The sequence below is a fragment of the Tachyglossus aculeatus genome, unplaced genomic scaffold, assembly GCF_015852505.1.
Source record: "Tachyglossus aculeatus isolate mTacAcu1 unplaced genomic scaffold, mTacAcu1.pri scaffold_105_arrow_ctg1, whole genome shotgun sequence".
NCBI lineage: Eukaryota > Metazoa > Chordata > Mammalia > Monotremata > Tachyglossidae > Tachyglossus > Tachyglossus aculeatus.
Genome location: NW_024044844.1, coordinates 1808456 through 1835224, shown reverse-complemented (window position 1 = coordinate 1835224; position 26769 = coordinate 1808456). Strand labels below are relative to the sequence as shown.

General features: G+C 47.9%; 1 protein-coding gene across 1 annotated transcript; it reads right to left on the bottom strand.

Annotated features, from left to right (window-relative positions):
- Positions 1-6288: 6288 nt before the first annotated feature.
- On the bottom strand, positions 6289-7258 carry LOC119922510 (olfactory receptor 14J1-like). Its single transcript, XM_038742294.1, has 2 exons — positions 6901-7258; positions 6289-6842 (listed from the first exon to the last, which is right to left on the bottom strand). The coding sequence occupies exons 1-2, from the start codon at positions 7256-7258 to the stop codon at positions 6289-6291; spliced, it is 912 nt and encodes a 303-aa protein (XP_038598222.1).
- Positions 7259-26769: the final 19511 nt, after the last annotated feature.

Below are 26769 nucleotides of genomic sequence, written 5' to 3'. Positions count from 1 at the left end.
GGATAGATACAAGTCAATCATGCTGGACACATTCCTTGTCCAACACATGTATCTCACATGGGGCTCACACTCTTAATCCCCATTTTAAATATGAGGAAACCGAGGCTTAGAGAAGTTGAGTGACTTGCCCAAGGTCACGCAGCAGACATTCATTCATTCAATAGTATTTATTGAGCACTTACTGTGTGAAAAGGATTCTACTAAGCACTTGGGAGAGTACAGTATAATAACAAACAGACACATTCCTGTCCACAACGAGCTAACCGTCTAGAGGGCGAGGTAGACATTAATATGAATAAATGAATAGATCAATATATATACTGTGCGGATGGGAGGGAGGATGAAAGAAGGAGTAAGTAAGAACCGCGCAGATTGGAGTGGGAGAAGAGGAGAGGAGGGCTTAGTCAGGGAAGGCCTCTTGTAGGAGATGTGCCTTCAATAAGGTTTTAAATTGGGGGAGAGCAATTATATGTCTGATATAAGGAGGGAGGGTATTCCATGTCAGAAGTAGGTTGAGGGGGAGAGGTCGGTGGCGAGAAAGATGAGATTGAGGGATAGTGATGAGATTAGCATTAGAGGAACCAAGTCTGTGGAATGGGTTGTAGTAAGAAAGTAGTGAGGTGAGGTAGGAGGGGGCAAGGTGAATGAGTGCTTTAAAGCCAATGGTGAGGAGGCATATGGCCGGGCTTGGATTAGAATACAGGTCCTTCTGACCTCCAGGCCTGTGCTCTATCCACTAAGCCACGCTGCTCTATGCCCTTTCCTACCTTCATTCATTCATTCATTCAATCGTATTTATTGAGCGCTTACTGTGTGCAGAGCACTGTACTAAGCGCTTGGGAAGTACAAGTTGGCAACATATAGAGACGGTCCCTACCCAACAGTGGGCTCACACTCTAGAAGGGAACAGAGAACAAAACAAAACATATTAAAAAAATAAAATAAATAGAATAAATATGTACAAGTAGAATAAATAAATAGGGTAATAAATGTGTAGAAACATATAGACATATATACAGTTGCTGTGGGGAAGGGGATAAAGTAAGGCGGGGGGATGGAGAGGGGGAGGAGGGGGAGAGGAAAGAGGGGGCTCAATCCGGGAAGGTCTCCTGGAGGGGGTGAGTTCTCAGTAGGGCCCTGAAGGGAGGAAGAGAGCTAGCTTGGCGGATGTGGGGAGGGAGGGCATTCCAGGCAAGGGGGATGATGTGGGCCGGGGGTCGACGGCGGGACAGGAGAGAACGAGGCATGATGAGGAGATTAGCGGCAGAGGAGCGGAGGGTGCGGGCTGGGCTGTAAAAGGAGAGAAGGGAGGTGAGGTAGGAGGGGGCGAGGTGATGGAGAGCCTTGAAGCCGAGGGTGAAGAGTTTCTGCCTAATGCGTAGGTTGATTGGTAGCCACTGGAGATTTTTGAGGAGGGGAGTAACATGCCCAAAGCGTTTCTGGACAAATACAATCCGGGCAGCGGCGTGAAGTATGGATTGAAGTGGGGAGAGACAGGAGGCTGGGAGATCGGAGAGGAGGCTGATACAGTAATCCAGACGGGATAGGATGAGAGCTTGAACGAGCAGGGTAGCGGTTTGGATGGAGAGGAAAGGGCGGATCTTGGCAATGTTGCAGAGCTGAGACCAGCAGGTTTTGGTGACGGCTTGGATGTGAGGGGTGAACGAGAGAGCAGAGACAAGGTTGACACCAAGGTTGCGGGCCTGTGAGACGGGAAGGATGGTAGTGCCGTCAGCAGTGATGGGAAAGTCAGGGAGAGGGTAGGGTTTGGGAGGGAAGACAAAGAGTTCACTCTTGGACATGTTGAGTTTTAGGTGGCGGGCAGACATCCAGATGGAGATGTCCTGAAGACAGGAGGAGATGGGAGCCTGGAGGGAGGGAGAGAGAGAAGGGGCAAAGATGTAGATTTGGATGTCATCAGCATATAGATGATAGTTGAAGTCGTGGGAGCGAATGAGTTCACCAAGGGAGTGAGTGTAGATCGAGAACTGAAGGGGACAAAGAACTGAACCTTGAGGAACCCCTACAGTAAGGGTGTGGGAGGTGAAGGAGGAGCCTGTAAAAGAGACTGAGAATGAACGACCGGAGAGATAAGAGGAGAACCAGGAGTCTGTGAAGCCAAGGTTGGATAGCGTGTTGAGGAGAAGGGGGTGGTCCACACTGTCGAAGGCAGCTGAGTGGTCGAGGAGGATTAGAATAGAGTATGAGCCGTTGGATTTGGCAAGCAGGAGGTCATTGGTGACCTTTGAGAGGGCAGTTTCCGTGGAATGTAGGGGACGGAAGCCAGATAGGAGGGGGTCAAGGAGAGAGTTAGTGTTGAGGAATTCGAGGCAGCCCGTGTAGACGACTCCTTCAAGGAGTTCGGAAAGGAATGGTAGGAGGGATATAGGGCGATAACTAGAAGGTGAGGTGGGGTCAAGAGAGGGTTTTTTAGGATGGGAGAGACATGGGCATGTTTGAAGGCAGAGGGGAAGGAACCAGTGGAGAGTGAGCGGTTGAAGACGGAAGTTAAGGAGGGGAGAAGGGACGGAGCGAGAGATTTCATGAGATGAGAGGGAATGGGGTCAGAAGCATAGGTGACCGGAGTAGCACTTCAGAGGAGGGAAGAGAGCTCCTCTGAGGATACTGCTGGGAAGGTTGGGAGAGTAGCAGAGAGCGTTGAGAGCCGGGGGGGTTGGAGAAGGGGGGAGTGACTTTGGGGGGGGTCAGACCTCATGGACTTATTTTTATTAATGAAGTAGGAGGCCAGATCTTTGGGGGTGAGGGAAGGAGGAGGGGGAGGAACCGGGGGCCTGAGAAGGGAGTTGAATATACGGAAGAGCTGACGGGCGGGGATGATGGGCATGGGTGTCAAGGCAGGGGAAATAGTTTTGTCTGGCAGAGTAGAGGGCTGAGCTAAGGCAGGGTAGGATAAACTTGAAGTGAACGAGGTTGGCATGGTGTTTAGACTTTCGCCAGGAGCGTTCGGCAGCTCTAGCAGAAGGGCGAAGGAGGCGGACAGTGGCAGTGATCCAAGGCTGTGGGTTAGTGGTACGAGCGGTACGAGAGTGGCAAATTTAAAGGGGAGCGAGCGAGTCTAGCTGAGTAGAAACGGCAGAGCTGAGAGCAGTAATCTGATCATCAAGATTGGGTAGAGAGGAAAGGGAGGCGAGGTGGGGAGTGAGGCGCTCGTTTCTCTCCTACTAAAACTCAGCCTGCACACTTCGCTGCTTTAATGCCCCGCATATCCTCAAGGTTGTCAGCTCATTGAGGGCAGGGAACGTGTCTGCTATATTGTTCTCTTGTACACTCCCGAGCGCTTAGTACAGTGCTCTGCACACAGTAAGCACTCAATTACTACGATTGGCTGTCTCCCGCACATCCCCCGCGGACAGTGGTGACTCACCTCTCGGGACGCACAGCCCCTCATTCATTCATTAGTATTTGTTGAGCGCTTACTGGGTGCAGAGCACTGTACTAAATGCTTGGGAAGTACAATTCAGACTCCGTGCCCCGCTCTCTCCAACACCCAGCCGGACGCCCAGACGCGTGTCTGCTTCTCGTCTCACCGTACCATGTGGTGGCGGTTGGAGTCTTCCCCATCTTAGTGGTACTTCCTGCTCTGCCCCGCCCTCCGCCTGCCTCCCAGAGTCAGTCAGTCAGTCAATCAATCATATTTATTGAGCGCTTACTGTGGATAGAGCATTGTAGTAAAATATAACAATAAACAGACACATTCCCTGACCACAATAAGCTTACCATCTAGATGGGGGGGATATACATTATTATAAATAAACACATGACAGAAATGGACAGAAATGCTGTGGGACTGGGAGGGAGGATTAATTAAGAAGGCCGGTTAGGGGTGGGATGCCGGGCTGGAATGGTCACACATCTGGGGTTCCCCAGGCTCCGAGGCCCAAAGCTGCACAAAGCCCCTTTATTGGCCCTTTCTCAACCAGTTGATCACTCACTCTCTCAATCAGATAGTCAGTCAATCGTATTTATTGAGCTCATTCCGTGTGCAGAGCACTGTACTAAGCGCTAGGGAGAGTACAATAGAGTAGAATTAGCAGACACATTCCCTGCCCATGATGAGTTAAGGGCTTACTAGGTTCCAGGCACTGTACTAAAGTGCTGGGGTAGATACAAACTATTCAGGTTGGACACTGTCCCTGTTCCACATGGGGCTCACAGTCTTAATCCCCATTTTGCAGATGAGGGAACCGAGGCCCAGAGAAGTGAATTGACTTGCCCAAGGTCACGCAGAAGACAAATGACGGAGCCAGATTTAGAAACCAGGTCCTCTGACCTCAGTTTGTTGTGGGTAGGAAATGCATCTACCAACTCTGTTGTATTGTATTCTCCCCAGCATTTATTACAGTGTTCTGCATAAAAAGAAGTAATCAGTATATACAATTGATAATAATAATAATAAAATAATAATAATGATGATATTTGATAAGCGCTTACTATGTGCTAAGCTCTGTTCTAAGCGCTGGGGAGGTTACAAGGTGATCGGGTTGTCCCACGGGGGGCTCACAGTTTTAATCCCCATTTTACAGATGAGGTAACTGAGGCGCGGAGAACTGAAGTGACTTGCCCGAAGTCACACAGCTGATAATTGGTGGAACCGGGATATGAATCCATAACCTCTGACTCCAAAGCCCGTGCTCTTTCCACTGAGCCAAGCTGCTTCTCCTACTTCCTCTGGCCTGGAACTCCTTTCTGCTTCACATTCGACAGACCACCATCCTCCCCATCTTCAAAGCCTTATTAAAATCACATTATTTTAATAAAGCCCTCATTTGCCCGACACACCATCCCCCTTGTATCACCTATGCATTTTCCTCTGTATCCCCTAAGCACTTGATAGTCACCCAACAGCAATTTTAAACATACTCTCACACTCCATAATTTACTTTAATGTGTCTCCCCCTGTAGACTGTAATCTCATTGATGCAGGCACCATATCTACAATCTTTATCGTATGGTACTTTCCCAAGTGCTCCAACGAATGCAGCATGGGCCTAGGAGTCAGATGACCTGGGCTCTAATCCCAGGTTTCTGTTGTATGACCTTGATTTGTTTGTTTTATTGTATTAAGTGCTTACTATTTGCCAGGCACTGTACTAAGCACTGGAGTATATCCAAAGGAATCAGGTCAGACACAGTCCATGTTCCACATGAGGCTAACAGTCTTAATCCACATTTTACAGATGTGGTAACTGAGGCACAGAGAAATGAAATTACTTGCCCAAGGTCACATGGCAGACACGTGGTAGATCCGGGATTAGAAACCAGGTCCTTCTGACTCCCAGGTCCAGATTCTATCCACTAAGCAACGCTGTTTCGTGCTTGCTGCTGGGTAAAGACACTTCTCTGTGTCTCAGTTACCTCATCTACTAAATGGAGATCCAATACCTGTTCTCTCTCCTACTTGGACTGAGAACTCCATTTGGGACCTGATTATTTTGTATATTATTATTATTACTGTTATAACACTCACAACCAAGACCACTGTTCAAACCAATGACTGACGGAACCCTGCTTACCATATCTGCTTCCAGTCTATTTCAGCATTTACCACGCCCACAAAACCCTGTATCCAACTTGCATAGTTGGATCAGGAGGGCAGGGGGTGGCATGTAGGGGGATAGAAATCAGATTTTCTACCCTGGCTCTAGAATGTCAGAGGCAGCTCCTGCCAAACACATCCCTTCCCACAGCGAGAGATGCTGCTAAAGAAGACTAATCAATCAATCAATAGCATTTATCAGTAATAATAATAATGATAATGGCATTTATTTAGCGTTTACTATGTGCAAAGCACTGCTCTAAGCGCTGGGGGGATACAAGGTAATCACGGTTGTCCCACGTGGGGCTCACAATCTTCATTCACATTCTACAGATGAGGGAACTGAGGTACAGAGAAGTGAAGTTACTTGCCCAATGTCACATAGCTGACAAGTGGCGGAGCTGGGATTTGAACCCATGACCTCTGACTCCAAAGCCCGGGCTCTTTCCACTGCGCAGAACATTGTACCATGTGCCTGGGGGAGTACAATATGTCGAAGCTGGTACACATGTTCCCTATCCACAAGATTAAAGTCTAGAGAGGGAAATCAGACATTAATCAATCCATTAATGGTATTATTTATCACTTCCTGTGTGCAAAGCACTGTACTAAGGGCTCATCGTTGGTGGACATGTTCCCTGCCCACAACTAGCGTCCAGTCTAGAGGGGCCACAGACATGAATATAAATAAATATCAAAGCAGCCCAGCCAAAGAATGGGATCTATGCCGACTAGGATGGGGAAAAGTTCACTTGACATAATTTTTCTTTTCCAAAACTTTCCTGCCCAAGAAGTTTGTTCATAGCGGCCTTCATATCCCGGTTTCTCAGGCTGTAGATGAGGGGGTTTAGGGTCGGGGGAACCACGGCGTAGAACACAGACACCAGTAAGTCCAGTGCCGAGGGGGAGTCAGATATTGGCTTCAGGTAGGCGAAGAATCCAGAAGAGGTGAAAAGCGTGACGACGACGAGGTGGGGTAGGCAGGTGGAGAAGGCTTTGGCCCGGCCCTCGGCAGCTGGCATTCTCACCACGGCCCGGAAGATGCGCACATACAAGATGACGATGAGCACGAAGCAGAGGAAACTTAAGCAGAGGGCCAAGGTTAAACTCACATGTTCGGCGATGTGGCTAGCGGAACAGGTGAGCCTCAGCAACTGGGGTCCCTCACAGAAGAACTGGTGGATGTCGTTGGGGCCGCAGAAGGACAGGGAGAAAGTACTGGCAGTGTACATCACGGAGATCAGACTGCCGCTGAGCCAGGAGGCGGCCAGCATGGAGGCACAAGCTCCATGGTTCATTCATGATGATGTCATAGTGCAGGGGGCGGCAGATGGCCACATAGCGGTCGTGGGACATGACGGTGAGAAGGGCCAACTCCGATCCCCCCAGGAAAATCACAAGAAAGACCTGGACAACGCAAGCCGGCAGGGAGATGGAGTTGACGTTTGTGAGGGAGTTGAGGATGGACTTGGGGACGGTGGTGGAGATGTAGCAGACGTCGATGAGGGACAGGTTCCTGAGGAAGAAGTACATAGGGGTGTGGAGGCGCCGGTCGAGGATGGTGACGGTGACAATGAGAAGATTCCCTGTCAGGGCCACCAGGAAGACCAGCAGGAACAGTGTAGCGTGGACCAGCTGAAGCTCCCGGACCTCCGAGAACCCCAGGAGCAGGAATCCGGTCACTGTGGTGACGTTGACCATTGGCTGGGAAATGCCATGAGCTGCCTTAAGGAGAGAAGGAGTCATCAGGAAAGAAACGGGCTCCAGTCAAGTGTCCACTAGGGCTGTTGGTTAATTTCTGGAGCAGCAGCGTGTCCTGGACGAAAGAGCACGGGCTAGGAAGTCAGACGTCCAGTGTTCTAGTCCTAGATCCGCCACCTGTCTGCTGTGTGACCTTGGGCAAGTAACCTTATTTCTCTGGGGCTCAGTTACCTCATCTGTAAAATAGGAATGAAGACTGTGAGCCCTGTGTGATGCCAATTTGTACTTCCCAAGCGCTTAGTACAGTGCTCTGCACATAGTAAGCGCTCAATAAATACGATTGATTGATTGATTGATTGATTGACAGGGACTGTGTCCAGCCCGATTAGCTTGATGATGATGATGGTGGTATTTTTTAAGCGTTTACTATGTGCCAAGCACTGTTCTAAGCCCTGGAGTAGATACAAGGTAATCAGGTTGTCCCACGTGAGGCTCACAGTCTTAATCCCCATTTGACAGATGAGGTAATTGAGGCACAGAGAAGTGACTTACTCAAGGTCACACAGCTGACAAGGGGCAGAGGCGGGATTAGAACCCACACCCTTCGACTCCCAAGCCTGAGCTCTTTCCACTAAGCCATGTTGCTTCTCTGTATCTATTCTGCTTGTGTCTACCCCAGTGATCAGTACAGCGCCGGTACACAGTAAGCACTTAACAAATACCAGTATTAATATTATGGAGAAGACCCATCAATCAATCAATCATATATACTGAGCTCTTATTGTATGCAGAGTATTGTACTAAGTACTTGGGAAAATACAAAATAACAGAGTTGGTCGACACGTTAGTAGACATCGAACAAATACTGGATTGTAAGGACAGAATCCAGGAGGCTAGCCCCTGGTCCTTCCCCGCCCAAGGAGGCTTACTACGCACAGTAGTAAAGGGCGCACCCCCGAGGCCAGAGCGCATGCTGGCCCATCGTTTGAGGGATAGTTCCACGGGGGTACAAACATGCAGCACCTTAGCTAATACAGTCAACAGCGACTGACCTCTGTGCCAGACCGCTGATATGCTGGTTGCCCGGGTTTTAGCAGCTGTAGTTGGGAAAGAGTTGCGGTCAAGGTGGGCTGCTGCTAGGAAGGACACCCACTGACCCTCATGGCATGCCGGTACAGAGAGACTGAACTTGGAGGAAGTGGCCATATGGCGTGAACTGAAGGAGCAGTTTCCCTAAGGAGGAAGCAGAGTGGTTTAGTGGAAAGAGCACTGGCTTGGGGGTCAGAGATTGTGGGTTCTATTCCTGGCTTTGCCACTTGTCAGCTGTGTGACTTCGGATAAGTCACTTCACTTCTCTGCGCCTCAGTTACCTCATCTGCAAAATGGGGATTAAGACGGTGAGCCTCACTTGGGACAACCTAATTACCTTGTATCTACCCCAGCGCTTAGAACAGTGCTTGGCACATAGTAGCACTTAACAAGTACCATTATTATTACTATTATTATCATCATTATTATTATATCCTGAGGCTGCTGACCTGGGGAGGGCAGACCAACAGCTCCACAGAGCAGGGAGGCTAGAAGGGGGATCCGGCAGGCCCGGCTAGCAGAGGGTGGCCACTGCCCTCTCACAGTATGGGTGCTACCCACATATGACCGTCCCAGTGAATGACCACCAGGAAGTCACCTTCCTGGTAGATACCGCGGTTCTTCTGGGATTTTCACTGACCCCTGGCTCATGTCTTACCTCTGGTCTGAAACGCCCTCCCTCCTCAAATCTGCCAGACAATCACTTCCCCCCACTTCAAAGCCTCACTGAAGACATATCTACTCCAAGAGGCCTTCCCAGACCAAGCCTCACATTTCCTCATCTCCCACTCCCTTCTGCATCGCGTTGACTTGCTCCCTTTGCTTTTCCCCGTCTCAGCCACATGACACTTATGTATATATCTGTAATTTTATTTATTTGTATTGATGCCTGTCTATTCGTATTGATGTCTGTCTCCTTCCCTCTGGACTGTGAACTCATTGTGGGCAGGGATTGTCACTCTGTGTTGCTGTATTGTATAATGACATTTATTAAGCGCTTACTATGTGCAAAGCACTGTTCTAAGCGATGGGGAGGTTACAAGGTCATAAGGCTGTCCCAAGGGGGGCTCACAGTCTTAATCCCCATTTTACAGATGAGGTCACTGAGGCACAGGGACGTTAAGTGACTTGCCCAAAGTCACACAGATGACAATTGCAGGAGCCAGGATTTGAACCCATGACCTCTGACTCGAAAGCCCCTCCTCTCACCACTGAGCCACGCTGTTTCTCATATTGTAGTTTCCCAAGCGCTTACTACACTGCTCTGCACACAGTAAACGCTTAATAAATACGATTGAATGAATGAATGCCTGTTTAAACCTGCACTAACCAAGTTACCACGTTTAAGTTGCAGGTACTAAACCAGCCGCACGTGAGATATCGGTGTTTGACACTGCTGTTGCCTGACACTTAACGTCCCCGATGAGGAAAAGCTCCTGATGATGACCTGAGAACATCTCCATTCTGAAAGAAACTACTGAAATAGTTGTGTGAATGTCTTGGGATTGGGTGTACCCTCGCGTTTGTATAAGAGTGTGAACGTGTAGAGTGTTCTGATTTAAGAGTTGAAAAGATAGCATGAATGCATTGGGATTAAAGTCCTCATGTTGGCATGTGTAGAATAGAGGATGTTTTATGAACACCAAGAAGTTGAGATAATAGTAATAATAACAATTATAATGATGGTATTTCTTAAGCGCTTACTATGTGCCAAACACTGTACTAAACGCTGGGGTAGATACTAGATAATCAGATTGGACACAGTCACAATTTTAATCCTCATTTTACAGAAAAGGTAACTGAGGCACTGAAAAGTTAAGTGACTGTTCCAAGGTCATACAGCAAACAGGTGACAGAGACAGGATTAGCACCCACGATCTTCTGACTCCCAGGCCTATGATCTAGCGACTACACCATGCTGCTTCTACATGGAGATTTGAGGTGATGCCTACAGAAAGATTATGTATATGGATCTGGGTGGAGCAGGAATGAGAAAAGGTTGTGAAGAAGGAAACAAGTAAAAGGCCTGAAGGTTTATCATTAAGGAGATAACGTGGGAGTGAATATAGAGGAGAGGGAATCCCTATGTCTCAGAAAGGAATGAGAATGTTAAGGAAAGATTTAGGCATTTCTCCTGGTGGGTGGACATTGACGCTTCATTTAATGAAGGGGTTGGCTCTACCCTGTGTCAGTGAAATTCAACGACAACTCTCTCCTCAACCCCCTCCAATCTGGCTTCCGTCCCCTACATTCTACGGAAGCTGCCCCCTCAAAGGTCACCAATTACCTCCTACTTGCCAAATCCAACGGCTCCTACTCTATTCTATTCCTCCTCGACCTCTCAGCTGCCTTCGATACTATGGACCACCCCCTTCTCCTCAACACGCTATCCAACCTTGGCTTCACAGACTCTGTCCTTTCCTGGTTCTCCTCATATCTCTCCGGACGTTCATTCTCAGTCTCTTTTGCGGGCTTTTCCCCCCCTCCCATCCCCTTACTGTAGGAGTTCCTCAAGGGTCAGTTCTTGGTCCCCTTCTGTTCTCTGTCTACACTCACTCCCTTGTTGAACTCATTCGCTCCCACGGCTTCAACTATCATCTCTACACTGATGATACCCACATCTACATCTCTGCCCCTGCTCTCTCTCCCTCCCTCCAGGATTGTACCTCCTCTTGCCTTCAGGACACCTCCATCTGGATGTCTGCCCGCCACCTAAATCTCAACATGTCCAAGACTGAACTCCTTATCTTCCTTCCCAAACCCTGCCCTCTCCCTGACTTTCCCATCACTTTTGATGGCACTACCATCCTTCCCGTCTCACAAGCCCGCAACCTTGGTGTCATCCTCGACTCCACTCTCTCATTCACCCTTCACATCCAAGCCGTCACCAAAACCTGCCGGTCTCACCTCCGCAACATTGCCAAGATCCGCCCTTTCCTCTCCATCCAAACCGCTACCCTGCTCGTCCAATCTATCATCCTATCCCGAATGGATTACTGGATCGGCCTCTTCTCCGATCTCCCATCCTCCTGTCTCTCCCCACTTCAATCCATACTTCACGCCGCTGCCCGGATCGTCTTTGTGCAGAAAGGCTCTGGGCATGTTACTCCCCTCTTCAAAAATCTCCAGTGGATACCAATCAACCTACGCATCAGGCAAAAGCTCCTCACCCTCGGATTCAAGGCTCTCCATCACCTCGCCCCCTCCTACCTCACCTCCCTTCTCTCCTTTTACAGCCCAGCCCGCACCCTCCGCTCCTCTGCCGCTAATCTCCTCACCGTGCCTCGTTCTCGCCTGTTCCGCCATCGACTCCCGGTCCACGTCATCCCCCGGGCCTGGAATGCCCTCCGTCCGCATATCCACCAAGCTAGCTGTCTTCCTGCCTTCAAAGCCCTACTGAGAGCTCACTTCCTCCAGGAGGCCATCCCAAACTGAGCCCCCTCCTTCCTCTCCCCTTCCTCCCCCTCCCCATCCCCCCGCCTTACCTCCTTCCCCTCCCCACAGCACCTGTATATATGTATATATGTTTGTACGTATTTCTCTATTTATTTATTTTTCTTATGCATATTTATTCTATTCATTTTATTTTGTTAAAATGTTTTGTTTTGTTGCCTGTCTCCCCCTTCTAGACTGTGAGCCCACTGTTGGGTAGGGACCATCTCTATATGTTGCCAACTTGTACTTCCCAAGCGCTTAGTACAGTGCTCTGCACACAGTTAGTGCTCAATAAATACGATTGAATGCATGAATGAAAGAGGACCTGGGTTCTAATACCACCTCCACCACTTGTCTGCTGTGTGACCTTGGGCAAATCACTTGACTTCTCTGTGCCTCAGTTGCTTCATTTGTAAAATGGGGATTCAGACTGTGAGCCCCATGTGGGACATGGGCTGTGCCCAACCCGATTTTTTTGTTTCCACCCCAGAGCTTAGTACAGTTCCAGGTACACATTAAGAACTTAACAAATTCCATAATCATTATTATGTACTCTGCTCACAATGAGTTTACAGTCTAGAAGGCAAGATAGACATTAATATATATAAATTACAGATTTGGATATAACTGCTCTGAGGCTGAGGTTGGGGTGAAAAAAGGGTGCGAATCCAAGTGCCAGGGTGATGCAGAAGAGAAAAGGAGAAGGAAAAAAGAGGGCTTAGTTGGAGAAGTCCTCTCAGAGGGGATAATAATTAATAATAATTATAGTTTTTGCTAAGCACTTACTATGTGCCAGCCACTTTCCTAAGTGTTGGGGTGGGTACAAGCAAATCGGGCTGGACACAGTCGCTGTCCCATGAGGGTCCCGCAGTCTCAATCCCCATTTTACAGATGAGGTAACTGAGGCACCGAGAAGTGAAATAACTTGCCCAAGGTCACACAACAGATAAGTGGAGGAGTCAGGAATAGAACTCATTACCTTCTGGCTTCCAGGCCTGTGCACTATCCACAACGCCATCTGATTTTAATAAGGCTTTGAAGATGGGGAAACTGGCGATCTGTTGGATATGAAGTGGGAGAGTGTTCCTAGCCAGAGACAGGATGTGGGCAAGGGGTTGGTGGTGAGATAGATGAGATAAAAGTTCAGTGAGTAGGTTGGCACTAGAGGAGCAAAGTGTGAGGGCTTCGTTGTAGTAGATCAGTGAGGTGAGGTAGGAGAGGGCAAGGTGATTGAGTGCTTTCAAGACATATGGTAAGGAGTTGCTGTATGTTGTGGAGGTGGATGGGCAACCACTCGGGGTTCTCAAGCAGTGGGGAGACATGGACTGAACGAATGAAGTATGGACTGGACTAGGGAGAGGCAGGAGGCTGGGAGGTCAGCGAAGGACTGATGCAGTAGTTAAAGCAATTGCTGATTGCAGAAAACTTTCTGTCATCGTGGGGGAGACAGAAAGGAGATGGGCATGCCAGCACAGCCTCAACAGCAAATACTAAACCAGGCACGACCCAGAGATATTTCCATTCCAGTCAGCAAACTCGGAACCATTTGCACTCTACTCCTGTGCTTAGAGCTATGCCATTGAGAGATACTCTCTTGATAGGGTTACCCAGAATGAGAAGGTCTAAGCTGAAGCATCATCAGACAAAGTTGATTCACCTGTGCTGGGCGGTAGTGGCATGGGAAAGAGTCGAAGAGACTCAAGTTTTTACTGTGTGGAAGAAGGCAATGCTAAACCATTTCACTATTTTTACCAAGAAAGCTCTATGGATATACATACCAAAATAACTACAGATATAGTGAAGACAGGACATTCTGGAAGATATATATCCATTGAGTCGCTATGAATCTGGAAAAGCCTCGATGGCATTTGATGGTGACGATGTGCCACCCTTTGTTCTCTGACACCATTTGAATATGTTGTTGATGGTAAAGAGGTCTAGGTCCTGGGCTGGAGTTGGAGAGGGTAAAATCAGCCACCTCTGGGCAGAGGTGGGTTTGAGTGAATGCTGTCTCTTTGGCAAGATGGAGGTCACAGAGTCGAGCAGACTACCCTCACCGTCTATCGAAACAGCAAGAGAAGTCACGTGGGCTAGTAGAAAGAGCCCAGGCCTGGGAGTCAGAGGACCTGGGTTCTGATCCCGACTTTGCCACTACTTTTTTAATGGTATTTTCTAAGCAGTTTCGATGTGCCAGACACTGTACTAAGCACTGTGGTTCATACAAGCTAATCAGAACTGGGTTTCAATCCTGTCTCTGCCACTTGTCTGTTGTGTGACCATGGGCATGTCACTTCATTTCTCTGGCCCTCAGTTTACTCATCTGGAAAATGGAGACTCACTACCTGCTCTCCCTCCCCCTCACACTCTAAGCCAAATGTGGGACAGGGTCTGTGTCTGTTCTGCTTGTATTACATCAACCCCAGTGCTTAGGTCAGTCCTGGGAACATAGTAAGTGCATACAAAATACAACAGTTATTATTATTAATTCGCAAGTAATTTTATTTCATCCTACCTCAACAAACTAATTGTGGCACCTGTTAAGAACTTACATTATGCCAACCCCAGTACTCTAGCATTGAGATAGATACAAGATAACCAGGTCAGACACAGTCCCTGCCCCACATGAGGCTCATAGTGCGAGGGGAAGGGAGAACAGGTAATGAGTTTTCATTTTCCAAATGAGGAAACTGAGGCCCAGAGAAGTGAGGTGATTTGCCCAAGGTCACACTGCTGACAAATGGTGGAACTGGGATTAGAACCCAGGTTCTTAAACTTCCAGGCCCAGTCTCTTTCTACCAGGCCACACAGCTTCTCTCATCTCTAATGTGGACACAAAGTAGACCTAATCATCTTGAGGGACTGTTCCATTTCTAACTTCCCTCTAGACTGTAAGCTCAATGTGGGCTGGGAACATGTCTACCAACACTGTTAAACTGTACTTTCTCAAGTGCTTATTACAGCGCTTTACACACAGTAAGCACTCAAAAAATAGAAGCAGCATGACCCAGTGGAAAGTGCCTGGGCCTGAACGTCAGAGGACCCGGGTTCTAATCCCAGCTCTGGCAATTGCTTGCTGTGTGACCATGAGCAAGTCATTTATCTTCCCCGTGCCTTACTCTCTCATCTGAAAAATAGGGATTAAATTATCCTTCCCTCCCACTTAGTGTGTGAGCCCCACATGTAACAGGGACTGTGTCCAACCCGATAAACTTCTATCTACCTCAGTAATTAGAACAGTGCCTGACACATAGTAAATGCTTAACAAATGCCGTACAAAATCCCCATTGATTGATTGATTTTGTACTTGGATTTGAACACTTTGTTCACCCCCACCCTTTGCCCTCCAGAGCTGGGAACATATCTAGCAACACTGTTAAACTGTACTTTCTCAAGTGCTTATTACAGCGCTCTACACACAGTAAGCACTCAGAAAATAGAAGCAGCATGGCCCAGTGGAAAGAGCCTGGGCCTGAATGTCAGAGGACCTGGGTTCTAATCCCATCTCTGGCAATTCCACGTTCTTATGTAATGGTCCAGGCCATTACATATCTGTAATTTATTTATATCTATTATTGTCTGTCTCTGTTTCTAGACTGTCAGCTTGTTGTGGGTAGGGAAGGTATCTACCAATTCTATTGTATTGTACTCTCTCAAATGCTTATTACAGTGCACTGCACCCTGTAAATTCTCAACAAATACCAGTGATTGATCGATCGATTGGCCTGTGACAGAAAATCTGAGTTTCTGGCTGGAGAGCAATTGGCATCAGGAGAGAATTTCCTCATTCTGCCTGATGGTCCATGCCTAATCAATCATTCAATCAATCGTATTTACTGAGCACTCACTGTATGCAGAGCACTGTACTAAGTGCTTGGCAGAGTACAATACAAGAATATAACAGACACTTTTCCAGGCCACAGTGGAGACACTAATGAAAATAAATAAATTACAGATATGGACATTAGTGCAGTGGGGCTTGGAGGGGGGTGGGGGCAGATAAAGGGAACAAATCAGGGTGATGCAAAAGGGAGCAGGAGAAGAGGAAATGAGGGCTTAGTCAGGGAAGGTCACTTGGAGGTGAGGTGCCTTCAATAAGGCTTTGAAGGTGGAAAGAGCAATTGTCTCTCGGATACGAAGAAGGAGAGCGTTCCAGGCCAGAGGCAGTACTTGGGTGAGAGATTGGTGGCGAGATAGACGATATCGAGGTACAATGAAAAGTCTGGCATAGAGGAGGAAAGTGTGTGGGGTGGGCTATGATAGAGTAGCGAGGTGAGGTATGAGGGGGCAAGGTAATTTAGTGCTTTAAGGGAAGGCCTCTTGGAGAAGCTGCATCTTCAATAAGGCTCAGAGCCATAGACGTGACTCTCCCTGGGCTCAGTGTCGATCTTTTATCCCAGTGTTAAGCAGAGTGCTTAGTTTAGCTTGAGCCCTTGATCAAGACCATACATTTCATAATGAACTCACTGACCTCGAGAGAACCGGTGACTATCGGTCCAGGACACGTTCTCTTGTTCCTGGCTTGTCTTCTGGTCCGGGGTGCATCACTCCCAACTCTCGCTGAGGTTTGTGGACTGTGAAAAACTTTGATTTTAAGCCTGGAAGAAGCTCTCCCTGGGACTGAACTGTTTTCCCCTTGGCCTCAGTCTGTCTACTGAGAGCAACCCTGGAAAGGGGTGGGGCAATTGGGAATTCTGCCAATAGGACTGTCGAGAGCATGGCCGAAGAGCCTCATTAGGCCTGAGAATCATGACCGTTTCCAGACAGATCTGCTAAACTAAGCCTCTGGGGAAACCATGCATGCTCAAGCGGTTTCAGACTCTGGGTTGCGTCCTCAGCAAAATCCAGGAGGAGTTGCTTCTGGCCTTTCAATGCTCTGGTGTTAAAGGGACCCAAGTAAGACAAAGAAACAATGAGGAGAGGGTAACAGTGCTTATTGTAGGGCAGCTTCCCACTCAGCCCACTCAGACTCCGCTTGGATCTAGAGCCACTTTGGGCATAGGATCCCCTTCAGAGCATTGTGTCCAGAACCAGAGCCACTCTAAGGCATAGCTTCCAGAACTGGATCCATTCTAGAATATTGTGTCCTGAACTGGGGCACCTCTAGGGCATTGTGTCCAGAATATGGCTTCCAGAACCGGATCCACTCTATAGAATGGTGTCCAGAACTGGACTTTTTAAAATGGTTTTTGTTAAGCTCTTACTATGTGCCAGGCACTGTACTAAGCGCCGGGGTAGATTCAAGTTAATCATGTTGGACACAGTCCCTGTCCCATTTCTTAATCTCCATTTGACAGATGAGGGAACTGAATCTCAGAGAAATGAAGTGCCCTGCTCAAGGTCACACATCAGGCAAGGGGCGGAGCCGGGATGAGAACATAGGTCCTTCTGACTTCCAGGCCCATGCTCTATCCATTAGGCCACACTACTTCTCACTTGGGAGAGTACAATATAACGTAGTTGATAGACGCATTCACTGACCACATTGAGCTTACAGTCTAGAAAATATTAGATAAGGAGCATGATTTAGTGGATAGAGTATGGGCTTAGGAGTCAGAAGGACTTGGGTTCTATTCCCTGCTCCACCACATGTCAGCTGCGTGACTTTGACCAGAGGTCACAACTTTTCTGGGCCTCAGTTACCACATCTGCAAAATGGGAATTAAGAGTTTGACGCCCATGTAGGACAGGGATTCTGTCCAACCTGATTTACTTGTATCTACCCCGGTAATTAGAACAGTGCTTGGCACATAGTAAGTGCTTAAGAAGTACCATTATTATTATCATTATTATCATTATTTCTGAACTGGTGGGAGACCATCATGGTTAATTGTTCTGCACATAGTAAGGATTCACTAAAGTCAATTGATTTATTAATTTATTGATTGGAAGGGCCAGCCAGGTGGGCAGCAATAGGGAGAGCTTCCTTGTGTGGAGATTTCCTTAATCAACTCATAGCATTTATTGAGCACTTACTATCTGCAGAGCACTGTACTAAGCGCTTGGGAAAGGTCAATACAACATAATTAGTGGAAACTTTCCCTGCCATACCGAGATTACAGTCCAGAGGATGAAGTTACAACATCAAGATGCTGAGAAGCAGTGTTGCTCAGTAGAAAGAACATGGGCTTCGGAGTCAAAGGTCATGGGTTCAAATCTCAGCTCTACCACTTGTCAGCTGTGTGACTTTGGGCAAGTAACTTAACTTCTCTGTGCCTCAGTTTCCTCATCTGTAAAATGGGAATTAAGACTGTGAGCCCCTCGTGGAACAACCTGATCACCTTGTAACCTCCCCAGCGCTTAGAACAGTGCTTTGCGCATAGTAAGCGCTTAATAAATGCTATTATTATTATATTTTTATTATTTCTCTTCTTTGGGCCTCAGTTACCTCACCACTGAAATGAGGATTAAGACTATGAACCCTATGTGGGACAGGGACTGTGTCCAACACAGTTATCTAGTATCTACCCCAGAGCTTGGTAAAGTGCTCTGCAAACAGAAAGTATTCAGTGTTTATCACTGATTGATCGATAGTGGGGAAAGAGCTGATCAAAGGCTTTGAAACCGGTGATCAAGGGATTCTGATAATGTTCATGTGGCCCAAATCCCTAGCAGAGGCCAGGAGTCGCTTACCCTCTTCTCTAGTCTGTAAGCTCATTATTGGCAGGGGATGTGTTCGTTTATTGTTATATCGTACTCTCCAAAGTACTTAGTTCAGTGCTTTGCAAATAGTAAGCGCTTAATAAATACAATTGACTAAACAGGGGCTGCAGAGAGCTTTCCAGGCTCAGAGCAAGACATTGCCTCCTCTGCCCCCTGGCCAATGGCAGGGTTTTGGTTGTGCCATTTGGGCATGAGAATGGAGGCTTACTGGGTTGGCGTGGTGGGTGTCTAAGAGCTGCTCTAGCCCCTGACAGGAGCCCCTGGACTCTCTCCCTCCTGCCAGCGTCGGAGAGCTATTCAGCCTGCAGTAGGACAGGAATCATACTGCAGAAGGTGTGGGCTCCTTGTCGAAATGACAGAGGGTGGGCGGTAGTCTGTCTTCACCTACAGGACCCTGTCTCCCCGAGCCTTCTCATCTCCCCTGGTGGCCTTGCCGGGATGGACGCCCACCTGCCCTATTCAACAGAGGACCCCAGACCAGCTGCTTGTGCTGATCAGTGCTTGGGAGAGGGCGGGCTTCTGAGTCTCCCAGAGCTCCCAGCGGTAATGGGCCAGAGAGAGAGAGAAAGATGTCAGAAGCCCGCAGTCAAGCAATCCATCGTTGGTATTTATTGAGTGCTTGCTGTGTGAAGACCATTCTATTAAGAGCTTGTGACAGAGGAAGGGCTTGGGAAAGCTGCAGAGCCCGGGCCTGGGAATCAGAAGGATCAGCATTCTAATCCCAGCTCTGCACGTCACTTCACTTCTTGGTGCCTCAGTTACCTCATCTGTAAAATGGGGATTAAGACCGTGATTCCCCGCATAGTACACGGACTGTGTCCATCCTGACTACCTTGTATCTACCCCAGTGCTTAGTATAGTGGCAGGCACAAAGTAAGCACGTAAGAGGTACCATAAAAAATTGACAAGAGCTAGTAATAGTAATAATTGTGGTATTTGTTAAGTGCTTAATATGTGCCAAGCTATGTACTAAGCACTGGCGTAGTAAGGATTATTGTTTTATTTGTGAATTTCTGTGTACCAAGCATTGGGGTAGATACAAGGTAATCAGGTCTCACAGGGAACTGACAGTTTAAATAGAAAGGAGAACAGGTTTGAATCCCCCAGGGACTGTGTCCAACGTGGTAACCTTCTATCTAGTCCAGCTCTTTCAACAGTGCTTGTCACATAGTAGACTATATGTTCACTGTGGGTAGGGAATATGTCTTTTATATTGTTATATTGTACGCTCCCAAGTGCTTAGTACAGTGTTCTGCACATAGGTGCTCAATAAATACGGTTGGCTAAGTGACTGGCATAGTCATTGCTTAACAAGTAGTGTAATTATTTTAAATACCTCTCCCCTGACTGGAGGGTCGCATTTGAAGCCACGAGGAGTCAGATAGTGTTGCTAATCACAAAAGGTGCTTTATGTCCTAGGGGAACCGTTTCCACGCTGTGACCCTCCTCAGGGCGGCCTTCATGTCTGTACTTCAGTCTGTAGATGAGGGGGTTCAGGGCTGGGGGACACCATGCGCAGAACACGGACACGAGCAGGTCCAGCATCGTGGGGGAGTCGAACACGGGTTTAAGATAGGCCACCTAACCGGTGGAAATTAATAAAGTGGTGATGATGAGGTGGGGCAGGTGGGTAGAGAAGACTTCGGATTGGCTCTCTCCGGACAGCATCCCCAGCACGGCTGAGAAGATGTGAACTTGGGGGACACAACGATGGACAAGAAACAGACCAAGCTCAGGCTCGCCGAAGGGATCATGGCTACAAATTCCCAAACCTTCCCATTGGAATCGGAGAGTCTGATGACCTGGGGGAATCTCACAGAAGAATTGGTGGATCACACTGGTCCCTCCAAAGGTAGCCGAGAAGCTGGCGGAAGTATGCAGGGTGGCAGAAAGGACCCTGCTGAGCTAGGAGGTGCCTACCATCTTCTCGCAGGTCCCTCGGTCCATGATGACATCATAGCGCAGGGGGAGGCAGATGGCGACATGACAGTCTAGGGACATCGCCTTGAGGATGTGGAGCTCAGCACAAGCAATTAGCAGTAGGAAAACACTTGCAGGATGTACTCCAGGTGGCTCAGAGGGAAAGTAACAGCCTTGAAAGGCTGGAGGCCTGGGTTCTAATCCCCTCTCTGGTATGAGAGATTAAAAGTAGATTGTAAATACCTAGGATGGTCTAGGATAGATCACCTAAGAGTGCTGAGATAAAATTTAAGCTCTTAGTACAGTGCTCTGCACATAGTAAGCGCTCAATAAATACGATTGATGATGATGATGAAATGGAGCTGCAGTCAGTCCAGGAGTTGAGGAAGGACTTGGGAACGGTGACGAAGATGTAGCAGACGTCAAGTACAGACAGATGCCTGAAGAAGTACATGGGGGTGGGGAGGTGCCAGAGGAGGACGGTGAAGGCAATGATCAGGAGATTCCCCATCAAGGCTGCCAGGTAGACCAGGAGGAACATTGCGGTGTGGAACAGCTGCAGCTCCTGGACCTCCAAGAAATCCAGGAGGAGGAATTCTGTCACTACTGTGTGACTGACCATTTCTTTCCTGCCAGTTCAAGGGAGAAGGTCCCAACCAGGAGTTCTAATGAGGAAATGAAAAATTCAAAATGGCAGATCTTTAGAGCAGCAACTATCCTCTCTATGGGCAGGAAGATGTCGACTTCTTCAGTGGAGCAGAGCCTGCCATTTCCTTAAAGACTTCCATAGGTGGAATCTCCTCCGTAGCAGCCTACTTCAATTACTTATCTCTGGTCTACAAAAGAAGTCTTCCTTTACATCCCACCAAATCCTCTCCATGCTCTTTCAAGCACCCCCCACCTCACTTTTGGTTCTCCTTGCTTGAGAAGCATCGTGATCTAGTGGAGACAGCACAGGCCTGGGAGTCAGAGACACTGAGTTCTCATTCTGGCTCTGCCACATACTTTCTGTGTGACCTTGGGCAAGTTACTCAACTTCTCTGTTGCCTGAATTCCCTCATCAGCAAAGCAGGGATTCAATCCATGTTCTCCCTCCTACATAGACTGTGAGCCCCATGTGGGACCTGATTACCTTGTATCTATCCCAGTGCGTAGTACAGTGCTTGGTATATAAGAGCTTTTGAAGTACCATAATTAATTACAATAGAGTAATTACTTGATACCTCTCTCAGGGTCGCACCTGAATAGTTTCCAATACTCTACCAGTCTCGACTATAGGAGGGAGAGTCAAGCAGAGGCCTACTCATTCCATTCCTAGCTTGGGCAGTGGCTACTGAGTGGAAAACAATCTGCTACAAAATCAAAACTCCCCTTTGCTGGGAAGCAGCAGAATGGGAGACAGTTGAGGATGTAAACTCTAGTTTACTGCATCGAAGGAGGCAATGGTAAACCACTTCCACATTTTTACCAAGAACACTCTACGGATAAACTACCAGAACGATTGCAGATGGAGAGCGAGACGTTCTGGGAGAGATGTGTCCATGGTGTCGCTATGGGTCGGAAACAACGCGATAGCATAAGACAAGTCAAGACAATTAATTGAGCGATTAATTAAAATAGATAAGATCTCTGCCCACATGGAGCTTACAGTCTACAGTATCTCTATCTCTCTGTCTCTCTAAATCAATCAGACGATGGAGTTTATTGAGCATCTACTGTGTGCAGATCACTGTATTAAGTTTTTAGGAATGTATTACTTAGGACGTGGAAGGAGTTCAACCTGATTAATTTGTATCTACCCCAGAACTTAGTCCAGTGCTTGGTATATAGTAAGTGTTTAACAAACTTCATAATTAATCTCAATAGAGTTGGTAGCTTCAATCTCTGTCCACAAAGAGAGTCTCTCTGTCTCAGTCTCTCTGTCTCTCTCTGTCTCTATGTCTCTGTCTCTCTCTCTCTCCCTCTCCCTCCCTCCTTCTCTGTGCCCAATGCCATTCCTTGTGAGGAGAATCTGGAGAAGGTAGCTCACAGAATTGCTTGGAACTGACATAGCCACAATAATCATTCAGTGAATGATATTTAGGAGGCACATACTCTGTACAGATATCACTTGTGAAAGTACAATAGAGTTAGAAGACATTAATCCCTTCCTTCAAGGAATTTACAATGTACTGTGGGAGATAGACATTAAAATAATTAAAACTAAAAGGAAGCCAGAGAGGATAAAGATGTGTCTATAAGTGCAATGCGGTGTGTGACAGTAACCATGGTCACTGGGGAGGCCTTCCCAGACTGAACCCCCTCCTTCCTCTCCCCCTCCTTCCCCTCTCCATCTTCCCTGCCATACCTCCTTCCCTTCCCACAACACCTGTATGTATGTATATATGTTTCTACGTATTTACTGTTCTATTTATTTATTTATTTTACTTGTACATATTTATTCTATTTATTTTATTTTGTTAATATATTTTTTTCTCTGTCTCCCCCTTCTAGACTGTGAGCCCACTGTTGGGTAGGGACCATCTCTATATGTTGCCAACTTGTACTTCCCAAGCGCTTAGTACACTTTTCTGCACACAGTAAGCGCTCAATAAATACGATTGAATCAATGAATGAATGAATGAATGAATGAAATACGGTCGGGAGATGAAAGAATGATCTGGGAAGATCTCTTGAAGGAGATCATCATCATCATCATCAATCGTATTCATTGAGCGCTTACTATGTGCAGAGCACTGTACTAAGCACTTGGGAAGTACAAATTGGCAACATATAGAGACAGTCCCTACTCAACAGTGGGCTCACAGTCTAAAAGGGGGAGACAGAGAACAAAACCAAACATACTAACAAAATAAAATAGAATAGATATGTACAAGTAAAATAAATAAATAAATAAATAGAGTAATAAATATGTACAAACATATATACATACATACAGGTGCTGTGGGGAAGGGAAGGAGGTAAGATGGGGGGATGAAGAGGGGGACGAGGGGGAGAGGAAGGAAGGGGCTCAGTCTGGGAAGGCCTCCTGGAGGAGGTGAGCTCTCAGTAGGGCCTTGAAGGGAGGAAGAGAGCTAGCTTGGCGGATGGGCAGAGGGAGGGCATTCCAGGCCCGGGGGATGACGTAGGCCGGGGGTCGATGGCGGGACAGGCGAGAACGAGGTACGGTGAGGAGATTAGCGGCGGAGGAGCGGAGGATGCGTGCTGGGCTGTAGAAGGAGAGAAGGGAGGTGAGGTAGGAGGGGGCAAGGTGATGGAGAGACTTGAAGCCCAGGGTGAGGAGTTTCTGCCTGATGCGCAGATTGATTGGTAGCCACTGGAGATTTCTGAGGAGAGGAGTGATATGCCCAGAGCGTTTCTGGACAAAGATAATCCGGGCACCAGCATGAAGTAAAGATTGAAGTGGAGAGAGACACGAGGATGGGAGATCAGAGAGAAGGCTGATGCAATAGTCCAGACGGGATAGGATGAGAGCTTGAATGAGCAGGGTAGCGGTATGGATGGAGAGGAAAGGGAGGATCTTGGCAATGTTGCGGAGCTGAGACTGGCAGGTTTTGGTGACAGCTTGGATGTGAGGGGTGAATGAGAGAGCGGAGTCGAGGATGACACCAAGGTTGCGGGCTTGTGAGACGGGAAGGATGGTAGTGCCGTCAACAGAGTTGGGAAAGTCAGGGAGAGGGCAAGGTTTGGGAGGGAAGACAAGGAGTTCAGTCTTCGACATGTTGAGCTTTAGGTGGCGGGCAGACATCCAGATGGAGATGTCCTGAAGGCAGGAGGAGATGCGAGCCTGGAGGGTGGGGGAGAGAGCAGGGGCAGAGATGTAGATCTGGGTGTCATCTGCGTAGAGATGATAGTTGAAGCCGTGGGAGCGAATGAGGTCACCAAGGGAGTGCGTGTAGATCGAGAACAGAAGGGGACCAAGCACTGAACCTTGGGGAACCCCCACAGTAAGAGGATGGGAGGGGGAGGAGGAGCCTGCAGAAGAGACTGAGAATGAACGACCGGAGAGGTAAGAGGAGAATCAGGAGAGGACGGAGTCTGTGAAGCCAAGGTCAGATAGCGTGCTGAGGAGAAGCGGGTGGTCCACAGTGTCGAAGGCAGCTGAGAGGTCGAGGAGGATTAGGACAGAGTAGGAGCCGTTGGATTTGGCAAGCAGGAGGTCATTGGTGACCTTTGAGAGCGCAGTTTCCGTGGAATGTAGGGGACGGAAGCCAGATTGGAGGGGGTCGAGGAGAGAGTTGTTGTTGAGGAATTCTAGGCAGCGCGTGTAGACACCTCGTTCAAGGAGTTTGGAAAGAAATGGTAGGAGGGATATGGGGCGATAACTAGAAGGTGAGGTGGGGTCTAGAGAGGGTTTTTTTAGGATGGGAGAGACATGGGCATGTTTGAAGGCAGAGAGGAAGGAACCAGTGGAGAGTGAGCGGTTGAAGATGGAAGTTAAGGAGATGAGAAGGGATGGAGCGAGAGATTTAATGAGATGAGAGGGAATGGGGTCAGAAGCACAGGTGGCCGGAGTAGCACTTGAGAGTAGGGAGGAGAGCTCCTCTGAGGACCCTGCAGGGAAGCATGTGAGAGTAGCAGAGAGTGTTGAGAGCCGGGGGGTTGGAGAAGGGGGGGAAGTGACTTTGGGGAGGTCGGACCTGATGGATTTAATTTTGTTAATGAAGTAGGAGGCCAGATCGTTGGGGGTGAGGGAAGGAGGAGGGGGAGGAACAGGGGGCCTGAGAAGGGAGTTGACTGTACGTGTGATGTGATTCTAGAAATTTCTTGAAGATGTGGAGAGTGGTGGTCTGCCGGATGTGAAGGTGGAAAGTGTTCCACGGAGGGGGAAAGCAAGATATCGATCGTGAGAGAGATACGAATGAGGCAGGGTGGCATGAGAGTAATGAACTGTGTGAGCTGGGGTATTGTGGGAGAGCAGAGAGCTTAAGGGGAGAGGAAAGAGCTAATTGAATGCCTTTAAGCCAATCGTCAGGTGTTCCTGCTTGCTTATGGTTCTTTGCATTCATGCAGTCAATCAATCAATCAATCGATCAATCTACAACTTTGACTGGAAGCCCCATGTGGGACAAGGACGATATCCAACCTGATAAAACCCCAGTGCTTAGGATAGTGCTCTGCACAATGTATGCCCTCAATGAATACCATTGAATGGATGAGAGTTGAGAACCTCCATCAAGCGACCCCCCACAACTCCTCCAACCCTTAGGCTGCTTCTCCCCATCCGCCGATTTCCAAATTGCCACCCCAAAACCTCACCTGCAGTAGAGTTAAGACCACGTCACACACCCCCGCCTCCATTTTTCCATTTATAAAGTGGGGGCAGGGAGGGGCCCACCTAGGGAGACTCAGTTAGATTATGCTGTGGGGACCATGATGGGCAGATCAGCTTCCTGTTCATTCCCTAGGAGAAGGTGAAATATCTGAGACCTCCGAATTTCGACTTGCTAGCTCTTTAAGGTTGTAAAGGACTCAAAATTGAAAGGGTGAATCTTTATGTTTTATTACCAAGATGCCTTTAGAGATAGTCTCCTGGGAGTCCCAAAGAACATAAAATAGACACCCGATTAGCCCCAGTGGGCCCTTGCAATGGCAATAAAGACACTTTCTCTCCCCTCTTCCTCTCTCTCTCCCGCTCACCTCTCTCCTGACTTCGAAAACTCCGCTTGTCTCTGCATTGCTCTCTCTCACTTTCTCAATTCTCACTTTACCTCTCTCCCTCTTCCTCTGTTCATCTCTCTCTTTCTGCCTTTCAGAGAAATACGATTATTATTATTATCATTATTATCGTATTTATTAAGTACTTACTATGATAGTCATAGTAATCAATCAGTGGTATTTATTGAGCACTTACTATATGCAGAGCACTGTATTAAGTGTTTGGGAAAGTACAACAGAGTTGATAGACCTGATTCCTGCCCTCAAGGAACTTAGAGATCAGGGGTGGAAGGTGGGGAGTGGGCTGGGAGACTAAGGAGGGGTATGAATCATCAGGAAGCAGCATGGCCCAGTGGAAAGAGCACTGGCCTGCGAATCAGAGGAACTGCACTATAATACTGCTCTACCACTTGCCTGCTGTGTGACTTTGGGCAGGTCACTTCACTTTTCTGTCCCTCAGTTACCTCATCTGCCAAATGGGGATTGGGTAACTGTTTTCCCTCCTACTTAGACCGTGAGCCCAATGTGGAACCAGATCATCTTGCATTTTCATACAGTACCTGGCACACAGTAAGCTCTTAACAAATACCACAATTATTATCACCATTACTACTACCATTACTATTACTGCTACTATATCTATCACCACCATTATTACTACTACTGTTGCATTGTCTTTTTCCAAGCACTTAGTACAGTGGGCTGCACAGATCAAGTGCTCAATAAATACCATTGATTGATTACTCTTC